Source organism: Passer montanus, unplaced genomic scaffold (assembly GCF_014805655.1).
Source record: "Passer montanus isolate IOZ18808 unplaced genomic scaffold, ASM1480565v1 scaffold35, whole genome shotgun sequence".
NCBI classification, from domain to species: domain Eukaryota; kingdom Metazoa; phylum Chordata; class Aves; order Passeriformes; family Passeridae; genus Passer; species Passer montanus.
The window spans coordinates 8,852,059-8,874,631 of NW_024368263.1; the positions used below are offsets into that span (position 1 = coordinate 8,852,059).

Sequence of the window (22,573 nt, forward strand, 5' to 3'; positions counted from 1 at the left end):
CAAAGTAAATGTTATACCCCGCACCTGCTTTATTTATTTATCTGTTTATTTATTTACAAAGTCTGGAGCCTGTGGAAGAATGTAAAAGATACTACATGTATTTTCTGTGTTTCTGTCAGGCTTTCGCCGACCCGAGCTTGGATCTCAGGCAGTGACTGAGCCACTGCAGAGCCCTTTGGTGCTCGGGCTGCTCCTCCTGGATCTGCTGCACGATGGTGTTAATGGTCTGCAGCCGAGCCTCCAGTTTCTCCTGCTGGTTCATGCAGGCCTCTTCAGTGTGGCACAGGGCCTTGTACTTCCCTTGCCTCAGTGCCTGCAGCTGCTTCTGGCGTGCCTGGTGAGCCACAAGCTCCAACAGGTTCTGAGAAAAGCAAAAAGTGAAGGGACTGTGACAGCAGGAAAAGCATGGGCAGGACTCATGTCAGGTGCTGTGACCAGCACGTTGGACAAGGGAAGGACAGTGCTGTGACTTCCCCACCATAGCAGCCAAACAGCACCCCTAGCCCGGGTGTTGGAGAGGTACAGACGTCACAGAATTCCATAAATCAGAGAAATTCCCACATACGTAAGGCAACCCTCACCAGGACAGGGTTTCAATACGTCAAGCTGGCTCTTGGTGAGCCCCCAAAACGTGCTCAGTTAATGTGTTGTTCCAATACATTAGAGCTGGCAGCAGAGGAAGCAGCAGGCTCTGTCTGGCTCACACACTGTGAGGGAGAGGATGTGCTCACCCATCGTTTCTCATTCTGGAGATATTCCCTGTCCAAGCTGAGGCTGTCGGTCTCAGCCTGGAGCTGGCACACTTCCTGCTGCTTTTCTGAAAAGTTGTCATTGAGGGACTCTTGGGTGGTCCCCAGCTCCTGCATGGTTTGGTTGCATACATAAATGTTCTAGTAAATGGAAGAGAAGGGAATGGCAGATTTCAGTTCTCTAGTTCAGCTGCACTCCTGACCATCCTCCCAGAACTGGGTTTTGGGGGATTTTCAATGAATGACTTTCCAAGCCTGTCCCTGTGCTGGCACAGGGGCACTCCAGTGCTCACTGCTGCCCACCACAAGGCCAACCCCAGCTGTGTGAGCTCCTGCAGCCCCACTTTCCTTGCTCACCTCCAGGATTTCCCTGATCTTCTTCTTCAGCTCCTGTTTCCTGCTTTGGAAGTCGCTCTTGGTGCTGTGTTTTAATTTGCTCTGAGCCTCTGCCTGATCTGTTATTGTCTCTCTTTGGGAAACACACGCCTCCATCGCCCGAATCAGCAGCTCCTGCTGCTTCTGCAGCTGCCCATAGCGCACCTGCCGTTTGCCAAGACACAAACCAGCCTCAAAATCCCAAATGTTTGCCAACAGCACCAAGGGAAGCTGTCCGGGTGGCACATCTCACCAGCACAAACCAGATCTATGGGACATGAGTGCCTGCAAACCAGATTGGTCCAGGTCCAATGCTGGTTTGCTGTGTGTGGATCTGGAAGGCAGAGGCCTGGATTACCAACCTGTCTACTCCAATACTCAAAATGTTAGTCTGAACCTCATTAGCAAGAGCAGAAGCAGAAAAGCAGAAGCATCCTGAGAATGAAAGGGATGAGCTTCTTTGCCAGGAGAGGGAACACTTTCCTAAACCAGTGATTAAAGTGATGCAATATTTACTAATCAACACTGCACATAAATCAGGGTCACAGAATCAGGTGGCAGACATACTGCAATTTAAATAGATTTCTTGGGAGTATCCAGATCCTGCTGAGGCTGGCATGGGGAATGCAGGATGTGTGGGCTGCATGTGCTCAGTTCAGTCGAGCTGCAGGGGTTTAGAGTCCCACCCCGGGCCCTGAAGATGCCACTTCTCCAGCCTGTTTCTCATCTCCTGCCTCATGTTTCAGCCACTCCAAGGCTGAGTACACTGGGTGCCTTTCCCTCCTCAGCCCTCCTTCCCAGTGCCTTACTTGCATCCTCCGAATCTCTGTTTTCATGTCATGGATCTCGCCGTGTTCTAACAGAGCATCTGTTGCTTCCCTCATCTCTTTTGCCAGCTGGAACTTCTTCTCCCACAGCAGGATCTGATGCCTTCAGAGGAGAAAGGGGAAGGAAGGAGAAAGTTAGACCCTCAGTGACCTGCCCAGTGGCACACTCACTGCCAGTTACTGGCAGAGTCTTCCCATACGGATCTTGGCAATGTCCAGCTTACACACACTGGAACTGTTAAAGCCAACATCCTCCCTGCTGGTTCCAGAGACTGCTGAAACACCTTTCAAACATTCATCCCCTTCTCCAGGAAGGCTAGAAGCACACTTGCTGGTGCCAGATTTGGTGACTGGTACCTACTCTGCTTCTACCAGGCTGTTCAGGAGCCTTTCCTTCTCCTCAGTCAGTTTACTGTGCTTCTCCTGCATCTCCATGGATTCTTTTTCTGCTGCCTAGATTTGGGAAGAACAAAACAATACAGAGTTGTCAGGCTGAGAAGGTTTTCCAGGATCACTGTTTGCCTCGGATATGCACAGGAGGCTGAGACCTGGGAATGAGGTGCCAGGTGCCTCAGTACCTTGAGAGACTGCACAAACTCGCTCTCTGTGACAATTCTGCCATTTTTCAGGTCCTCAACGCTGCTGTTGTTCTTGTTGATCAACGTGTTCAACTTTATCAAATCATTTGACATGTTCTTTATGTGCCGTTCCACGTCCTTCTGCTCTTTTATTTCCTGCTGAATTTCATCTATGGGTGAACAGAAAAAGTCTTAGAATTCCCCTGAGCACTGGGTTGAACAGAGACAAGGTGTGACAAATGGCTATCAGAGCTGGCAACACCTCAGGCACAGCCACCCATGTCCCACCAGTCCAGCCAAAATGAATTTCCACAAGCTCAAAAACCAAAAAAAGTTTTTGAAGGAGACTCCTGTGGGAAAAAGTTGGGTTTGGCCAAGGAAAGTGCAGTCATTGCTGGGGACATTTACCTACCCACTACTTGCAAACTTTATTTAGCAAGTGTAACAGGTGACATTGTCACTTAGGGTCTGACTGTCAGGACAGCAGGATCAATCCTTACGGGAATAACCAGGTGCAACCAGCAGGAGTTCCTGGGCTGTTGCTATTCCTGCTCACACAGCCAGGAGCACTCTCTGGGGCAGGTCCAGCTTTTCCCATGTGCAACCCTCCCCTCCCTGTTCCCCCCCTCCCAGATGGACATTTTAAGGAAGAGCAGGACTTTGGGAATGACGCACTCTCAAGGCGCAGTTTCCTCTGCTGCATGATGATGATCTGCTTCTGCAGCGTGTCCAGGGAGGAGATTTGTTCCTCCCTCTCCCGGGTCAGCCTCACCAGCTCCTTCTGCTCACTGAGCCAGTACTTCTGCAACGTCATTGCCTCAGAGCTGCAATCTTCTATCTGCTTGTTCAGCTTGTTGATCTCAATTTCCAGAGGTCCCAGTTCTTGCCCCTGTACGAGAGCAAAGTTTGGGCTAAATCAGGCAGAAGCTGCCTGAGTTTTTTGCAGCATCTGGACATTCCAAAGCTTACAGAGGATGTGCCATAGGACTCATTTCCCCATGGGTATCCATAAGGTCTTACCCTGCCAGGGACAGATCTGGGAGTCACCCCAATAGGGCCAATCCTGAAATGACTGAGATCCCACTGCCTGCCCCATTCTCCCCTCCTCAGTGCTTGCAGATTTTCCTAACAAGATCCTATTTACTCATTGATGCCATCTGACATTTTCATCAGGGGCAGGCAAGTCCCTGAGGGATCTGTGCCAGGCACACCCTCATTTCACAATTCCCTTCACTGCATTTTGAACTGATAAACAGAAACACCTGCATTAACCAATGCAGCTTTTAAATCACAGTGCTGATGTCTGAATGTTTGAACTACCCAACACTTAACACACTTACATTGATCAGGGACATCTGGGGCCACCACAAAGAATAAAATCAAAATTGGGACTGAAACACAAAAGTACCTACCCCCTGCTGAGAAAGAACCATCTCCAGCTTCTTGTTGTACAGGCAGAGGATCCCTCCCTTCTTCTCAGCCAGGATCCTGGACTTTGCAATCTCATTTTCCTGGCAGGTGATCTGTTCATTCACATTTTTTATTTCCTTGTCCACCTCAGAGAGTGTTTTTTGGTGAACTGTCAGCCTGCAGCTGGTATTGGTTGCATTCAGAATAATCTGGGCCACATCGTTCTCAACCTTGTAAAAATGCAGCTCCTGGGAACATCAAGAGAGAAAACACATCACTGTCCCCAGCAGCCCCTTGCTGAGTTGTAATGCCACTTGTCCAGCACTGGAGTCAGGGGATTGAGATTCTACTCCCAGATCTGCACTACAAGCTACAAGCTCCCTACCCTCTGTGTATCTTTGCTTCTCCATCAATTGCCAGCTAATACAACATCTACCTCTCCCATACAACTGTTGAAAAGCATTAAGGAGCCTAAACATTCCAAAAACCTTTAAGAGACCTCACTCATCCCTTCTGCAATGACCCCCTGCCCAGCTGTCTCCAGTTACCTGCCACCAGTACCAGGACATCACAGCATTGTCCCTGCTCCACGACACCTGGCACACACACCTAACAACCAGCACAGCACTCACAGGTGTGAGAAGGGCTGGGCTGAGCTTTCTAATCCTTCTAAGTGATCCAGTTATGCAGTCCCAGAGAGAGCAACTTCTCATAGATTAAAGTCTGGACTGTTGGACTGTTCCTCAGAACTGAGAGCTGCCTGCATCCCATTCCATGACGAATTATAGAAATAAAAATTAGTTAAAATTAGATTACAGAAGTACCACAGGTCCACTGGTTGTTTTTAGTACATAAGAAATGCTGGTACTTTATAGTAAATATTCATCATGTTTCCTCATTTTTTAAGTAAAGGACAGTGTGTTTGGTGTCAGGCCTTTTGGCCAAGCTCCCTCACACACACTAGAATCCTGCAATAAGACCACAGGGAGAACCAGATTGGAGAGGCAAACTCAGCAGAGCTTCAGTGCAGACCTGAAACCAGAACAGAGTCACTGACAAACTCTGCTGGGGCCCCAGGGGCTCCTTCCCTGCCCTCCCAAGGGGGCTGCCATACCAGGTCGCTTCTTCTGCTCCGAAGTTTTTCAGCCAGCTGGGAGAAGTGCTTTGCAACTTTGCTGGATATCCTCTGGTCCTGAAGCTTTGCCATGATTTCACTCTCTAGCTGCTCGTTGGTGTAAGTTCCTTTCTCTATACCCTTCCTGATGGACAGCAACTCGTTCAGGTGAGCAGCCTGCTCCTAAAAGGTTGGAAGACAGAGACAGGATCACTACAACTGCCTGAGGAAGGGCATTCAATTCAAGTGTTCAAAAGGATTCGTGTTCCACGGCCTCTCCTCACCATCTTGGTCCTGCTGAGGGCCTCCTCTGTCTCCTGGAGAACACGAGTGTAGGTGCCAGTCTGAACCTGCAGGGCCTCCTGCTCCAGCAGGCACTGGGCAATCAGCTTCCTTGTCACACTGGCATCATTCTGGGAGCGGTTCAGGAGCCTGACAAGGTTCTCATTCTTCTCCTCCTCTTTCCTGATGGACTTCCCACAGCCATGGATGTCCCCTTCTAGGGACTTGAGGTCACGTCTGTAGTTGCTGGAGGGGCAAAGAGGATGGAATGTCATCACAGGGATTGGTGCTGAGCAGCACCCACAAATTCCTCTTTTCAAGCACATTATTGCAGCAACAACTGCCCAAGAAGGAAGATGTTTGTAAGGGCTCAGCTGCTGTCACAGTGCAGAGTCAGCAGGAGATGGATGGAGACATTAAGATTTAAAAGTAAATGTGTGTATGAAAATTGATTCCTTCTTTCAGAACTGTCCCAGCCCCCATTCCAACCAGGATGTCACCATATAAAAGCAGATTGTTTGTTCTCAGAGAATCAGTCAAGCTTTAAGGCTCATGAGCAAATAAAACACTTCCTCTGGTGACACAGGGAGGTTTTCCTGAAAGTTTCCAAAGGCCTCACAAAACTCTGATAAATGAGAGATAAACCCTTCCTGACATCCAAGTCGTTGGAGTAAGAAATGTTGCAAAGGTGAGAGAACTCTTTTAAAGGAAAAAAAACACGATCATAAAAACTCTAAGCAGCTTCAAGAACTCCCCACATTCCAAGGGAGAGTTGTGGTTAGGATAAAGAAAACAGCAACAAAGAAAAGTGCTTCTCATCCTTTAAATTTATTATGTACTTCAGAGCAGGGAACTTGTTCTGCCTGGCACGCCCTGCCCACACAGTGCTAAACCCCACAGGAGACTAAACCCTACTGGAATTCCCTTCTAGAATCCCTCCTGCCCAAATGTGAGGTGTCCTCAGGGCCTGGTTTCAGACCATACCTCAGCAGCTCCTGAGTGACAACATAGGCCTCATCTCTCTGCTTCATTCCAGCCAAGCTGCTGTTCCATTGGTCCATCAGCTTCTTTTTCTCCATGTTAATAGCCTGGACCTCCAGACCAGCCTGGGGAACAGAGAGATGGCAGACAGGATGAATCTACACTGTGTTAAAAAAAATAAAATTGTTACAATACAATTTTTTTCTTTTCCTGTTCATAATGTGCTGAGCAGGATCAGATTCAACTCCGTGGCTGGTTCAGTTCTCAGCAGCCCACAGAGCACAGGTCTGCATGAAAAAACTGCTGAGAAGGGCAGGAGGAAGTGATTTACAGGCACTTCTTAGGGACAAAGGAAAAGAAAAAAAAGTCCTCATTCTTCCAAAGAGGAACAAACTGTGAAACTCTGTCCCACATTGTGCACACCACGTGAGCACGGGCCAAAGGGGTCAGCCCTGCCAGAGGGAAATATTAACCCCAAGGGACAAGTCCCCTCCTACCTCACTGATGGCCTGCCGGGTCACTTTTGTGTCCTCTGCCTGGGCCACAAGCTGAGCTTCAAACAGAGCAATTTGTTCCTGGAGCTGGTGGACTCTCCTTGTCAGCTGGTCCAGGAAAAGGTCCTACAGAGCCAGAGCCAAAGAGTGCAGGGTGAGTCACAGAATCTCAGTCTAAACCAACTGTATCCTACCAGAATAATGTCAGCTAAAAATGGAACTAGAACTGGCAACTGGATTAGACTGGAGTCCTACTGAAACGTTCCCATTCATGCACAAATGGCTCAGGACTGCAGCAGGGATGAGCTGCAGGAGAATGAAACCTTTGCTGACTGTTTATTATTGCAGTTGCAGCAGTAAATTGATAGGTCAGCTCTGAAGCCACAGTCCCTCCTGTCAGCACTGAGTTCACCTGTCCAGCTAGTGGGAATGTTAATAATGTATATTTGAAATTCCTTTGTTAAAACCCTCCTGAACCCACTGTATTTCAACAGCTTGCACAGAATTCTGCACGAGCAGTGCCCCGTGGATTGTGGCCTGGAAGGCAGCAGAGGGAGCTCCAGCACCGACTGGCTCTGCTCATTCCCAAAGTTCACTTTCCATTGTGAAATTCTGAGATTCAGAATCATTCTCAAGAGCTGTACACACAATATTTCTTCACAAATATCCTCCTTCCCCCACACCCCTTCTCCTCGAGTGAAGAGTGATTTACTGTGCTAAGGCTTGCACTGTTGCTGTCCTGGGGCAGGCAGGACTTCTCCTCCTTTTCAGTAAAGTCTCTAGATTTTTTTTCCAATTATTTGAGAAAAATATCCCCACTCATTTTCTATTATTCAAACGCTGTAGCCTTTCTCCTAACAAGGTGTCACATCCTCCAAGACTGACTGCTGGCACCTGCATTTATTTCTTTCAAAGACAGCTTTTCTTGGTACCTGTTTTTTCTTCTCCACCTCAGCCTGGATCCTCTCTGCCTCAGCCCTCTTTGCTGACTGTTTCATCAGTAAAAGCCTGTGATGCATGTCCTGGTCCATGTTCTGCACGTAGAAGAGCTCCAAGGCCAGGTTTTCAACCTGGGTCTGCATTGTAGAAACTGGGGGGACAAGAGGCAGAACAGTTACAGAGAAGTTTGTTTGTATGGTACACCTTAAACAGAGATAAAAGAGAAAAAAATACAGGAGCTCCTGAAGCAAAACCTCTCATATATCAGATAACCAGCCCTCTCCAGCACACATATTTACATCAGCTATGGAGTACAGCTCCACAACCAGAGATCCTGGCAAGTAATTCCTGGACTCCCAGCTCACAGAATCCCAGGAGAATCCGTGAAACTTTTCAATGAGCGCACTATTCCCGATTAATTATTTTGCTGCATTTCTCAATCCAGCGCTTGCCTTAAATCCCAATTCATTTCTCCACACAGCCCTAGAATTGGGAAACACTGGCAGGACTGTGTGTGTCACCTTTCTTGCGTTCACCCTCTGTGTTGTGACACATCTCCTTGTGGGCAGCCCTGAGGCGCTGCAGCTCCTCCTCCAGCTGCTGCCGCGCCAGGGCCGCCTGCCAGCAGCGCTCGTGGCTCCTGGCCAGCTCCTCCTCCAGCTGCCCCAGCTGCTGCTGCGCCCCGTAAAGGATCACCCCCAGCTCTTCCCTCTGCTCCTTGCTGCTCTTCATGGCCGACCTCTGCAGACACAGGAGGGGAGGAGCTGTGTGCCAGCAGCTGGGACAGCAGGGGCTGCGGGGGGGCAAAGGAGGGGCTCTGTACCATTTCATGGAGGTCTAGGTTCACTTGTTCTATCTGCTTGGTCAGGTAATTCTTCAGGGCAGCCTGGAATCTTGCCATCAGAGGCTGTAGAGAAGGACATAATAATAAGTATTAATAATAAGCTTTAATAATAATAAGTATTAATAACATACTTGTGTAAATAGATTGTGAAGAAGCCTCACTGCTACATCCCCCACCCAATAAAACATTTTATTTCTGCCACAGACTGGTGTGCTTATTTTAGCTACACTCCCTGCAGCAAGTGAGAGATGTTACAGAGTGCGTTTCTGCTGATGCCAAAAAGTGAGGATATTTGGAAATCAGAACCATCCCAGAAGAGCTACATCTGAGAACCCACCTCTCACTCTTGCTGCAAGGACTTCTCCTTCAGGGCCACTGCAGGGATCAGATTTACCCATTGCTCACTGCTGAACCTGCAGCTCTGGGGCCAGGACTGAGTGGCACAGCCAGCTGTTAATATTCTGGCAAAACTGATTTTCACACGTGCAGCTGAACAGCCACTGCTTACAGCTCACCTCACACTTTTCAGAGAAACACAAACACCAACCCTGCAAAGAACAGCAAGACTGGAAGCCTTCTCACATGTTCTGGGTCCAGGATGACCAGTTCTGTTTCTCCTTTCTTCCCCCTCCATTTTCTTCTCTCAGGCTCCTCAGCTGCCCTCTCCCTTCGCTGGCTGCCATGGTCACTGGGGAGCTCAGAGCTCGGCCCTGCTTGGCCAGAGCTGGCTCCTGCTTCGCTCCCTGGGCCACACAGAAGGAAAAAGGCAAAGCAACAGGATTAGATTCCATAGCCTTGTGCCTCTGGCTGGATTAGCAACGAGCAGAAAGGGAGCAGAGCAGAGGCTGTGCTGCAGGTGGCACTGGGGGTACCTGGCTGTGCTCCCGAGGGAAGGGGAGAGGCTCCTCCACCCGGCCCTGGCTGCTCCATGTCACCCTGTGCAGGGGGACAGAGGTTGGTCACATTCTGCATTGTCTGGGAACGCCTCAGGGGACTTTCCCTGAGACATAAAACCCCTTTTCCAGCTAACTCTATTTACCCTTACACATCTGCTCACTTTGTCACGAGACATCAACAGTGCAAGCAAAGGATCAGCACAAGGGCCTGGCTCTACAGGCAGCACAGAGATGCTCCCAAAATGTAATTATAGTGTTACTGCCACTTGTGCAGAGCCCACGAACAGCCCTGCAGGCAGACTTCTCCTTCTGCAGGGCAGTGACCCTCCAGAGGAACTCCATTGTCATTCCCATTCTTCCCTGGCCTGGCACACTGCACAGGTGCAAAGCAGAGCAGCACGTTGCCATTTGCATTCAGTTCTAATGCTGTGGTATTTTTTGCCACAGGGCGCAGAAGTTTAATTTAGAAGTTTAATCTCGTTTACAAAAATAGTCACCCAGCAAGCCCTGAGATCACAAAAATCCTGACAAAACTTCTGCACACGACTTACAGTTCCACGTGCTTCCAGTTCAAATCTATTAAAAACAATCCCTTAGAGATTTATTAAAGAAATCCATCCAGCCAGCACAACATGTAGCCAAATTATTCTCGTTCTTCTTTCTCTCTTTCTTTTTAAAGAGAGGGTGAGCAGCGGGACTGGGCACGGGGCACGCACCGGGAGGTACCGGACGGTACCGGGCCCGCGGTGCAGGGGACGGGCAGCGCCGGGCTGCACTGGAACCGGGCCGGGCAGTACCGGGCCGCGGTGGAGGGGACGGAACCGGGACGGGAGGGGACGAGACGGGCGATCCGGGGAGCAGTGGGGCGGACGGGCGGTGCCGGGATGGGATGGGGTGGGATGGGATGGGGTGGGGTGGCACGGCCCGGCCCGGCCCGGCCCGGCCCGGACTCACCCGCGGCGGCTCCGCCATGTTCCCGTTGCCAGGCAACGCATCAACACCCGCTCACGTGACCGCCCGGGCCGCGCCACCGCGGGGGGGGCGGGGGACTCGGGCCGCACCATCGCAGCGCGCGGGGGGGCTCGGGCCGCGCTCCGTGCCCCGGCAGCCGGAGCTTCCCCGGGCTCGTCTGTGCCGGTAAAGCGGGGCGGGCCGGGGGGGGGCGGCCGGGCGTGGGGGGCGGTGATCCGGTAGCGCTGCCCCGGGAGCCCCGGGCCCGGCACCGGGATCCTGCCGGTACCCGGGCAGGTCCGTGCTTGATCCCGCTCTTTGTCCGCCCTGCCCGCGGCGCAGCCCCGCGGAGGGCGGCGGGAGCGCGCGGGTGCTCCGGGGGAACGGGAGCTTGCCCGGGGTCGGGATGCTCTCCGGGGGTCGGGATGCTCTCCGGGGGTCGGGATCCTATCCAGGGGTCGGGATGCCGTCCCGGGATCGAAATGCCGTCCCGGGGTCGGGATGCCGTCCCGGGATCGGAATGCCGTGCGGGGGTCGGGATGCTGTCCGGGGGTCGGGATGCTCTCCGGGGGTCGGGATGCCGTCCGGCTTTCGAGATGCTCTTCGGGGGCGGTGGTGGAAATCTTAAATAGTTCCTAAACTTTCTCTTCTGCTCTTTCGGTGCGGCTCCGTGCCTTTGGGGTGTTTCAATGTTTTCCAATGTGGGGACCTGGTGTTCTCCCAGGTGAGCCCAACATCTACCTGAGCCCTGTTACCCGCGGGAGGGTGGATGGAGGATCGGGGCAGTGGTTTGAGGAGCAGGCAGGGGCTGGGGGTGCTGCACTGCTCTGTGCCGCTGACACTCTAAAATAACTCGGCTGCTTCCTCTGGGAGATCTGCCTTTTCGGGTCTCGGGCTGGGCTTGTCGTGCAGAGGTGTTTTGTTCTTAGCTGCTGCTCAGAACAGGAAGAAAAAGGAAAGTCTGGTGTCCGAGTGGCAGGGCTGGCTCGTGCTCTGGTGCCTGTGACACTGAGAACAGAGCTGCAGTCAGCTCACCCTGCGAGCTGTGGTCCACACTCCGGGGTTTGAGCTGCTGCTCTTTGAGGATCGAGTCCTGAGAGTGTTATCGGGACACAGCAGCAGGATGTTGGAAATAAAAAGCCATAAAAGCATTTCCTGTGGCCCGAGCAGCGCAGACGAGTGACACAAAAAGCTGGTAAATCAGGGACAGAGGGACATGTGGCACACACAGTGCCTCACTCAGTGACAGCGTGTGCTGTTGGTGTGAGTTTGGTGCTGGGGATGGGTGAGTTTTGTTTACCTTTTGTTTGCTTTTTGTTTGCTTTCTGGTGCCTGAGCAGGTGTGGCTGGGAGCAGCCAGCCCTGACACAGCACTCCCTCTCCCTTTTCATCCCTGGAGTCACAGCCTGCAGGACTCAGGCTGCTGCCCCGTTTTTACCTGCTCAGCTGAGCAAAGTCAGTCCTGCTGCAGCGACTGCATTTGGAATTGTGGAGTTTGGCTGTTCCCTTCCCTTTGCTCTTGCTCCCTGAGGCACTGCTGCTCCAGCAGGGCAGCACTGAAACACTTTTTGGTGACCTACATAATTCTCCCCATGAGATGGGATGACTTCAGAGTGGCTCCCCATGGTAAATGCTTTTCCTTGATTTGGCTGGATCCTCTTAACTGCTCCAGTGTAGTGAGGAGTTTGGAAAGCTTTTCTCTTTTTATTCCCAATGTTGAGGTATTGTGATACAAAGGGAAGGTCATACAGGGGCTCTCATGTGCCTGCAGAGGAGCAGAGATCAAGTGAGTGACCAGCTGAGAGTGGCACAGCAGATCCACCCGGGGACTGGAGGCAGCTGAGTCCTGACTCCAGGCTGCCATGCTCCAGTGGCTCTGTGCCTGAGAGTTCCAAACCTGGCACTTGCTGTTCCCAAGAGGGCAAAAAGGCAGGAATTGTGCAGTGTGTGAGGCCCACTGCCACAGCAACTGTGCTTTCCTTAAACACGTAAAATTAAATTCAAGTTATTGAGGGCAAGAAAGCAAGCGAGCCTGTTGGGTTTTACTTCCCAAAGACATTTCATACTTGAATGTGGTGCTGCTGTTTGACAGCTCGTGTTTCTTGCTGTGCCCAGGCACACTGCAGGTCTCACATTTCACTTCCAGAGCCCTGCAGCTTGGTTATGTGGCTCATAAAGCCAATGTGCCCATGTGCCCCACGAGCCAGAGCGCACCGAGGGCTCAGCCCTGGCAGCCGTGGCTGCAGCCAGCCCAGACTGCTGGCCCTGCTCTGGGCTGGGCTCCTCAGGGAGAGGAGCCAGGTGCCCATGGTGCCCCGGAGATGTGCTGGGTGTTTCAGGGGTGTGTATCCCACCCCGGTGTCCCCAGAGATGTGCTGGCTGTGTCAGGGTGTGTATCCCACCCCGGTGTCCCCAGAGCTGTGCTGGGTGTGTCAGGGTGTGTATCCCACCCCGGTGTCCCCGGAGATGTGCTGGCTGTGTCAGGGTGTATCCCGGGCTGGGATGCAGGAATCCTGAGCGACTGGAGGCAGCAGCATTTGGTGCAGCAGCAGGTGCCAAGTGAGGTGTGGTGTGCCAAGGCACACAGGATCCTGGGGATGGTTCCTGAGGAGGGAAGGGCATCCTGCAGGAGCAGGCAGCTGGTGCCAGGCTGGATGCTGCTGGCTGGAGCTGGACAGGCTCTGGGGAAGAGGCTCTGTGGGTGATTGCAGGAATTGGCTCCCCAGCACTTTCTCACTCAGAAGCTGGGAAGTGCTGGCACCGACTGGGAGAGCAGCCAGGGCTGTGTGAACAGACACAGGAGCTGGAGCGAAGATTTTTAGTGGCAACGGTTGATGTGTGGGAGAAGAAAATGTGTGTGTGCTTAATAAATATTGGCACTCAGCAAGAGCTTATCAGCTAACGCAGTGCTTCAGCTTCTGGAGAGCTGAGCTGGCTCTGCCACACTGAGAAGAATCCCTCCAGATCAGCAGATAAATACGAAATTAATATGAAAAATGGGGTTTTTTGAATGGTGCTGATTTGCTGCTGCCTGAGCTGTGGGACGGTTCCTGCTGCTTTCCCAAGTGCACACAAGAGGCAGCAGCAGTTCCTGCCTCTCCCCACGACCCAGGCCCCACGGATTGTGTGTGCAGGTGTTGTCCCACATGGAAAAGGGCTGAGAACAGAGCAAACCCTGCAGATTTGATCTCTGTGATTTGCTGCTTTGTGTTGTATGAAATCCCGTGTTTTGGGAAAGCGGTGCACTTTCCCAAACTGAGTTTCAGGGACTTTTGGGGCTGTACCAGTAGACTAGATGACCTTCAGAGGTCCAGTCCACCATCTGCTCCCCACTGGGACTTGCTGAGTATTTATTTCTGCGGCCTTTGAAACCCCAGCATTGTAAATGGCCCCTTGGGTTCCCTTTTCTGGTGCACCATTGTCCCAGCTACTAGAATACTAGACAAAACTAGGTATTCCTTGCCACAGTTCAACTGCCTGACAGCTTCTCCTGTCCTTCATGGACAGCTCTTCCTTTCTTTGGCCGTGACAGTTCCCATGTGTGAGGACTTTTAATACATTTCCCTCACTTTTATCTTCCCTTGGCAATCTCTGTCTCTGGCCCAGATAACTCTTGTCACCCTCTCTGACACTGTCCTGTGGCTTGCATCTGTTTTTCATTAATCCCGCAACCAAAGCTACAGAGAATTCCCTGGCCTGTGAGAACAGGGAAAGGATTGAGTTTCCTGGTGATATTTATATATCCCAGAGTGTCTGGCTACTGTCTGCAGCACTGCAGTGGTCTCTGATTTCTGATGTGCAGCTCTTCTGCAAGGCAAGTCCAACAGGCTGAATTTCTGAGCTGGCAGGACACCGGATTCCAAAGCTTTTGTCTTTTTTTGGTTTTCTCTTCCCAACCCTGTGTGTACCTGCAGCGCTGTCCACCTGCACCTGCAGGCAGTGCTGAACAACAGGTGTTCTGCAGGATGAAAGCAAGACTTCCCTTTAAATTCCTCTGGCTTTCCAGGGAGCAGCTTTTGATCTTTACCTGTAGCTTTGTTCTTTCTGTGCCTGGTGAAGGCTCATTAAGTGCTGCCTCTGTTGGCAGAGATGTCCTGACCCTGCCCTGCCTTCCTGGGAGCACCAGAGAGCTGCAGCAGGACATCACACACCCTCTTGTTCCTCGTGTGCCTCTCCAGCTCCTGTCCCTGTGTTTCCTGAGGAAGCCCTCCCTGGCCAGCAGCAGCATCCTGTGCATCTGCTGGTTTTTGGGGTTCTGAGGAGGTCACTGTCATGGATGAAGGTCTGTGCTGCTGTAGCCAGTGTTGTGCTGGCAGGTGACCCTGCCCAGGCGTGCTGGAGGCCCAGGTCTCTGGCCAGGTGGCTCCATATCCCTGCCCCTGACTCCCCTGGCCCTGTTTGGAAACAGCATGTTGTAACTCAGTGTGGGGAAGGAGAAGTTGCACCAGAATTTACTGTCTGTTCTTGCAGGGTGCAATGAGAGGAAAGGTGATTTTGCTCCTTAAATGTGGTTGAGGCAAATGACTTTCTGCCAGGTGTAACCCAGAGCCTGAAGCTGTGGATTTTGGCAATGTGGACAAGAATGAGCTTAGGGCTTGGCTGGTTTTTGGGTCTGAGACATGAGGATACATGTGTCTGGTGGTAGAAGGAGAAAGGAGTGTGCAGGATTTGCAAAGTGATTCTCTTATCCTGAACCCTTGCTGGTACAGAGCAGGGCTGAGGCTCCTCCATCAAGTCCCAGCAAAGGCTGAAACACAGGAACTGCCTCTGCTGTGATTCGAGCTGACAAATGTGGCCATTGCCAGTTAAACCAATAGTTTGTCCTTTAATGAAGGCTCTGTCAACAGCTTGGCAGTCTCATTTGCAGTCTTCTGCATGTACCAATCTGTCAGAGGCAGGACAGCTATTTTCCTTCCCTGCAGCCCTCACTCTGCCCTTTGGGAAATGCCCCTTTGCCCCTTCTGCCCTCCTGGGCTGGCTGGATTCACCATCAAAACCAGATTAAGGAAATCAGGGCTGTTCAACATCAGACAGTGCTTGCTTAGGCCCTTAAGTATTTCCTCAAAAGGTGTCCCAGGCCAGGGCCTGTCTGCTTTATGTTCCTCTCTGGCTCTCGTGGCCGTGGCCTGCAGCCCAGGTGGGACTGGTCCCCAGGAGCACCCCGGGCTGAGCTCCCCCTGGGCCTGGCAGCGTGGCTGTGTCTGGGCTGTGCTGGGTCACGCTGGTCTGTTCACAGCAAGCTGGGCCATGTAAACACAAAGGAACAAAAGTGGGAGTTTCCTCTTCTCCTGTGGTTTTGGCAGAACAGAAACTGCCGTGGTTCTGGTGCTTCCCAGCTGGGGATGGCTGCAGGGAGCCCGCTCTGCACTGGGGTTGCTTTGTGTGAGACCCTCCTGCTCTTCCAACATGTCCTGGTCCATCTGATGAATGCTTTAGAGCTTGGGTGACTCCTCTGGGTCCACTGCAGAGCTCCTCATATGTCCCAGCAAGCAGCACATCTCATTTGAGCCCAGAGCTTATTTGGGGTGAGCTGGGGATTGTGCTCCCAGTTCTGTGTAACTCTGGATGGGTGAAATGTTTGCCCTGAGTTGGTGTGCCATGCTCTGTGTCTGGGCTCTGCCCCACTGGTGAACACAGGGCTTTCGAGCCTCATCTCTGGCAAGGCTCAAAAGAACCCAAACCCAAAAACAACCTTACAAAAAAATCCCAACCCCGAAAACCTCAAACACACAGAAATGGCAAGCAGGAGATGAAGTGGGTTTGATTGATGTTGTTTTTGGAGATGCTGTGGCTGGAGCAGCAGCCCCATGTTCAGTGCTGTGGTCTCAGCCATTTCTGTGCTGAAGGCACCTCTGGGATCAGCTCTGGCTCTGTGACATGCCCGGTCAGTGACACATGGGGCAGCTCCACAGGCTGAGCTGTTCCCTCAGTGGGGATTTCAGTGACCAGCATTGCTGGTCTGCCTCCTCCCACAGTAACTGCTAACATGTGGCATTTTGCTGCCTTCATGTCTCTTCATTGCAGAGAAAAATGTCCTGGGATTCTGTGCTTCAGCACCTTTGAGGCATGAAGGTGATGTTACAGATCCACAGCATTAGAGGGCTCTTGCCTGAGGTGTGGATTGATGGGAGACTTTCCTCAGACAGTGGATGGCACGTGCTGAGCTGTCGTTATTTTGGTTCTCACACTATTTTTTCCTCCTTCTTGGCAGATCTTCTGAATTTGGCTCCTGACTAGAGCTGACAGATGATGGAAACATTTCCCTGGCGATGTCTCTGGGGCGACTCCTCCGTCGAGCCTCTTCGAAAGCGTCCGACCTCCTGACCCTGACTCCCGGCGGCGGCTCCTCCTCCGTGCTCGATGGGGACATCATCTACTCCAAGAACAATGTCTGTGTCCACCCCCCTGAGCTGCTGCAGGGCATCGGGGAGCACCATCCAGGTGATGGCAGGTTGCATTCTCCCCATTCTCTCTTTTTCTCTCTCCTGGGTCTTGCTTCAACCCTGCCCCATTCTCTCTTTTTCTCTCTCCTGGGTCTTGCTTCTATTGAGTTCTACACCCTGGGCACTGAGAAATGAAGAGGTGCCAGTGGGGACAGGGCAAGGCTCAGGACGAAAGCCATCCACAAGATCCATCAGCTCTTCTTTTAGTAGGAGGATTAGTGATATTGCTCCTTTCTCTTCTGGTCCAGCATGGATTTACCTGGTTTAGAAAGTCCTTTTGTGCAGTCAGAAGTTGTCATGTGGGGACAGTAACTTCTGCTGCTCGGTCACATCCCTGAATTGTTCAGGAAATCCAAATATCCTCTTGTAACTGTCATTGCTGAAGTGGCCTCAGCAACCACTGGTAAAGGGAGAATCCAAAAAGCCTGCTTGTGGCTGCATGCACTGGAGTAAATGAGAATAAATCCTGCTCTGTCCTTTTATTCTCATCTGTTCCTGTGCTCTTTCATGTTCTCATCAAAGACCTGTGGCTCTTGGCTTAGCTTCACAAAACGAATTATTCTCTGAGCACTGACCCTTGCTTTCCTTTTGGTGTGGGTGTCTTCTTTTTCCATTGGCTTCCCATAAATACTGTAGCCCTTCAGCTACACTAAGGTAAATATTCTTGAGAAATCAATGTTCAGCTGGCACTTGAAATTGTTTAACTAAGAAACAGTAGAACTTTTTCATGTGGGAACATATTTTATAATTTACTCTTGATTAGTAAATCTGTCCAGGAAGTCCAAGTATTTGCATGTCATTTCTGTGTTAAGTTAGGCCAGAGGGAATTCAGACTGTTCAAAAGCCACATGCAGACTTGAAATGATTTGCAAATAGTGAATAATGCTGAGCACTTCACAATTCCTTTGACAGAATTCTGTCCTGGTAAATTAAAGGGTTTGTTTTGCCCATGTGGAGTGACAGTGAAGTGGCAGGAGTCACAGAATGGTTTGGGTTAGGGGGTGATTGCCTGAAAAGGTAAAGGGAGGACCCTAAAGATCCTTTCACCAAACCAGGCTGCTCAGAACCCCATCCAGCTTGGCCTTGAACATTTCCAGGGATGGAGAGACGGGGAAAGGGAAACTTCAGGGCAATGAATGACTCGGTGTCACAACCTGCGCTCCTGTGCTCTCCCTCAGGCTACTTGTGCTTGTACATGGAGAAGGACGAGCTCCTGGGCACCACGCTGATCCTGGCCTGGGTGCCCAACTCGCGCATCCAGCGGCAGGATGAGGAGGCCCTGCGCTACGTCACCCCCGAGAGCTCCCCGGTGCGCAAGGCGCCCCGAAAGCGCGGCCGCCACCACGCCCAGGCCTTCGGCACCGGCCGGCCCGCGTCCCCCCCGGAGCAGAGAGGGGCGCCGGGCCTCAGGGGGGACGAGATCCTCACGGTGTCCCAGCTGGTGAGGGACGGGGCCCCCTCCTCGGAAGGGGAGAAGCTGTCGCAGAGCGGCGCCCGCCGGTCCCCGCAGCCGCCCCGCAGCGACTCAGGGACCCTGTCCACGGTCAGCTCCCAGGAGGAGCACTGCAGGTCCGAGGGCACGGAGGAGGGCCTGGACTGCAGGGAGGACTCCTTGGAGCTGTCTGCTGACGATGTGAGCAGGGACAGCACTTTTGACTCTGATTCTGATGCCTTCTCTTCCCCCTTCTGCCTCTCTCCCATCAGTGAAGCCCTGGGGAAAAGCAGCAGCTCCGTGTTCATGGACAGTGAAAGCAGGTGAGTGCATCCTTTTTCTGGGTGCTGGGTGCTGAGCTTGGAGATGCTGAAGGAAGTTGAGAAACTTCACAGGGGCATTGAGCTCAATGCCCTGTTTTGCTTCAGACTTCTATGGAGTTTACAGGAAACTGTCAGCCAGTTCTGCTTCTGCTTGGTGAACCCTGGCTCCAAACATCCAGGGTTGTGTATGTCCTTTCAGGTGAACTGTCTTGAACCCTGGAAGCAGCATTGCTGAATTAAACGGGTCCTTTGTTGTCCTGATTGGCTCTGCTGAGGATCTGAGCTTGTTGCTTCTCGTGCAGAGCCACATCAAAGGGCTCTGCTGACTTCCTGAGCTGTGGGCACCCCTCCGGGCCCTGTGTTGACACGAAACCTGCGTGTGGGAGCTTGTTTTGCTGCTGTTCAGAACTGTGGTCCCACTTCAAACAGATAAACATTAATTCTTGCATGTCTAACCTGCGTATTTCAGTCAGTGCTTCCCAGTGTCACCTGCAGTAAACTCCACAGGGGGAAAGAGGGCACCTTGGCAAGGGAATAAGGAGCAGGAGGACACCTGTACAACTCCCTGTTTCCATCCCCAGTGGTTCTGACTTTGTGGGCCCTGCCCTGTTGGTGTGTTACTCGTTCCCATCTCAGGGAGGATGGATGTGATGCATTCTTGAAGCACCATGGGGCTGATTTTTAGGCTACAACTCAACTTTGAAACTACACCTGAAATGAGGAGAAACGAGTTCTCCTTTGTGCATGTCAGCAATGCACAGACTGCACTGACAGCTGAAGAGATTCTGCCTCTATTTTGTGGGCTAATCTCAAGCCCAGAGAATGCCAGTAAGAATGAGGCTTGTGAGGAAGTATTCTAATTGATTCAATTCTCTCTGGATATTTTAAAACCCTTCTGTGAGGTGATGTCAGACTTTGTATCAGCTTTGCATTCAGAATGTGCCCAGAATGTGCGCTTGAGCTCTGCAGTACCTGGTGGGGTGAGTGGTGACTGTCCCATCCCATCCCATCCCATCCCAACCCATCCCAGTTATAAAGTCCAGCCTTTGCCAGATCAGTGGGTGAGAGAAACGCCAATGAGCACAAGTGAAATGTGCATAGCCTGGCATCTTCTGTCCTCATGGAGGGATTGGGAAGCTCAAGGCTCAGGAATGTTATTACCCCACTGTAGTGGTGGGAAGAGCAAGGGACACACTTGGAATAACATACTGGCTGCTGAAAACCAGGAGGCTGAGCTCATCCTGGGGAAACCCCAGTCCTGGCATGGGCCACAGCCCACGTGCTGTCCCAGGAATGCTGTGGGCTTGGACTGCTCCCACAAGGAGCTGGTGCAGGAGGGTCCCAGGCAGCATCCAGTGAGTCAGGAGTTGTGGTTTAACTGTGCTGCAACACTTATGCTCTGAGCTGCAAATAGTGTCAGGAAAGGAAGGAAATACGGTTTATTGCATCTTCTCTGCCTTGGCTGTGAATTCCTGCGGCATTTCCCTGCCCTCTGCCGGCTCTTCCTCACTGCTGCTGGAGCCCAGACAGCTCCAGCCAGGCAGAGCCGGCTCTGCTCACACAGCTCAGGGGCCGGCTTTTTTCCTTCTTTTTTAACTCCTGTGGTGCCAGTCTGAAGCCTCACACAGTGCACATGACATTCATAATTGGCAGCAGGTTAATAAAACAGAGCTTTTGTTGTTTGGGACTTTTGGCTTGAAAGGGTTTTGTCCAGTGTGTGCATTTTTTTGTGCCAATTTGTTCTTCCCCATTGAGCCGCCTTCCATGGAATCTGCGGGGTCTTACAAGCTGTTGAGTGGGAGATTTTGCATAGAATCCTTTGCAAAAGTCTGGTCAAAAAGCATCTCATATTTCCTGCTTTCATGTCAGCATTTTGGGGGACAGGACATGCTGTTTCAGAAGTCACTACAAACATGGGAACAGCTTCCTTGTTTCTTAAGGGTTTGTTTTGGTTTGGGTTTTTCTGCTGGCTGCTTCCCCTCTGAGCCAGAATTGGAGTGGGAACAAAGTTTGTGCTGCTGGCAGATTGTTTGAGCTCTCTTCCCTCCCCACCTCCCAGTCACCACCTCCTCTCTGCCAGGAGGAACGACTGTTTCTGGTTGTTTCCCTCTTCACTGGGGAGCTGCTGCAAAGACAGCTCTGCTCTTCCCTGTGGTTGTTGCAGAAGCTGAAAGAATATGTTGCATTTCAGTCCAGCCAGCTTCCTGTGTGATTAGCTATCCTCAGAAATGGAGAAACGTGTCATTGTGGAAGAATTGGTTTGTACAGGTACACTTGGATCAGATGAGATCAGGGGCTCAGCGAGCTGCTTGACAGAATTTGTGTGTGACCAGGAGTCACGAGTCCCATCTGCCTCTTGGAGTGTCCCTGAGGAGGTGGCCTGGCCACCTGGCCGTGAGGGAGCCACAAACACTGCAGTGTGTGCAGGACAAGGAGGAGGGAGGGAGGTGGGCTGGGGAGCCCTGGAGTTGCACAACGAGTAAGTCAGTTGCCAGTCACCAACTCGCCTGGTAGAACATAAGGAAATAAAAACGTATCCATTGTTTTTTTTTTTTCCTCTTTGCTTCTCAGTTTGACAGGCTGCCAGGGGTCCCACGCAGCGATTGATGCATCCTCCTCCCATTTACACAATTCCTTGGGCTGGGAGCAATGGGAGTGTCCCAGCACCAGCATGCACACTCCTGCTTCTGTCTTTAGACCAGCCTGGCACACTGCTGCAGGGTGCCCTCATGCCTCAAGGAAAGGTGGCCTCACTGTCCCAGGGTTTGTGTCCTTCTTAACTTTGGGGACCCCTTAGTGCTCCCAGCACGTGGTTCCTGCAGGAGGCAGCTGGTGTGGGGAAAACTTGCACTGATGGCAGCTTTGTCAGGGTGTGTGTTTCTGTGGAAAAGGAGGGATGCTGGAAATAAAATCATTCCGTTCTGTCCCGTCCCTCCCCTGTCCCCGTTGTTTGTTGGCTGTCAGGAAATGTTTGCCTTGTGGCCTGAAGGACACAAGTTCAGGGCAGCTGCTCTCTGTGCCCAGCTCTGGCTCGCTGCTGCCTTGGGAAATTCCTCTGCTTCCATTTTCCCCAGCAGTAAATTGAAACTAAAAGGCTTTTGTTACATCCAGACAACCAAACAGCATCTGACACTTCTGTAATGTCCATCCACTGATGCTGCTGGAGTTATTGAACTGACCATGACATCAGATCTATACAGTCAGTTCTGGAAGCACTTAGTGCTCTGTGAGTGGGGTTTGGTTTGGGGTGGGGTTTGTGCTGAGCCAGAGTGATCCCTGGATAGCAGGAGCTTTCGTGGGTGCTCAGAGGCTTTTCACTCCCCGACTGCAATAGCTGATACCTGACAGGCACCACAGCAGTGCTGAAGAGGAGATGCACACACTGGTGTTGGTTCCTTTGCTCACTTCACCTTGGGATGTTGGCCAATACAGTCAAAATTTGGACTGAGGAGCCTCAGTGTTGGAATTGTATGAGTGGAGCTTGGGGCAACATCTGACCAGAGGCTGGAGCTCCACAAGCAGCCCCAGAGGTGCTGGGACAGAGGCCAGCAGTGCTCCCACAGCTCAGGCTGGAAAGGACCAGCAGAAGCGACATGGCCAAGGTGGAATCAATGCAGGAAGGAAACATCTTTCATGAGGCATCGATCGTTTTAGCAGGCAGTAATAAAAATAACGAAACACTGTCATAATGGAGGTGGATGATGGTGAGTTCTCATGTTCTTCAGCAGACATGAATTCATATGGCAGATCGATCACAGACAGCCCAGGCGAAGCTCACATCACAGGGAAAAACTCCTTTGGCGTCGCAGCTGATGCAATTTTTACGGATATGTTGCACATCCTGTTGTTAAGCCGCTTCCCAGGAGCTCATCAGTAAATGAGCTGCTCCAGGAGCCGGTGGGAGCAGCGCAGGCATTGCATCATCTTGTTTTGGC

General features: G+C 51.8%; 2 protein-coding genes across 6 annotated transcripts in view; one reads left to right on the plus strand and one right to left on the minus strand.

Moving 5' to 3' along the window:
• Positions 1–11: 11 nt before the first annotated feature.
• On the minus strand, positions 12–10,488 carry CCDC40 (coiled-coil domain containing 40). 2 transcript variants are annotated; one of them, XM_039715993.1, is made up of 18 exons: positions 10,444–10,488; positions 9,466–9,529; positions 9,176–9,336; positions 8,573–8,656; positions 8,271–8,490; positions 7,743–7,900; positions 6,814–6,936; positions 6,320–6,441; positions 5,338–5,581; positions 5,054–5,236; positions 3,942–4,187; positions 3,205–3,418; positions 2,530–2,699; positions 2,313–2,404; positions 1,934–2,054; positions 1,107–1,289; positions 732–890; positions 12–361 (listed from the first exon to the last, which is right to left on the minus strand). In XM_039715993.1, the coding sequence occupies exons 1-18, from the start codon at positions 10,459–10,461 to the stop codon at positions 116–118; spliced, it is 2,808 nt and encodes a 935-aa protein (XP_039571927.1). In that variant the 5' UTR covers positions 10,462–10,488; the 3' UTR covers positions 12–115. The 2 variants fall into 2 exon arrangements, with proteins under 2 accessions (XP_039571927.1, XP_039571928.1); XM_039715994.1 differs by lacking the exons at positions 8,271–8,490; positions 8,573–8,656; positions 9,176–9,336; positions 9,466–9,529; positions 10,444–10,488 and adding an exon at positions 8,049–8,218.
• Positions 10,489–10,593: 105 nt separating this feature from the next.
• The window catches only part of TBC1D16 (TBC1 domain family member 16), a 28,467-nt gene continuing 16,487 nt past the window's right edge, over positions 10,594–22,573 (plus strand). For 2 of the 4 annotated variants that reach the window (XM_039716043.1, XM_039716044.1), the window contains exons 1-3: positions 10,594–10,626; positions 16,652–16,881; positions 18,062–18,638. In XM_039716043.1, coding sequence (XP_039571977.1) covers positions 16,710–16,881; positions 18,062–18,638 — 749 coding nt within the window. In that variant the 5' untranslated portion in view covers positions 10,594–10,626; positions 16,652–16,709. Of the gene's footprint in view, positions 10,627–16,651; positions 16,892–18,061; positions 18,639–22,573 lie in introns of those variants that run through there. The other 2 variants (XM_039716046.1, XM_039716045.1) reach the window with 2 other exon arrangements.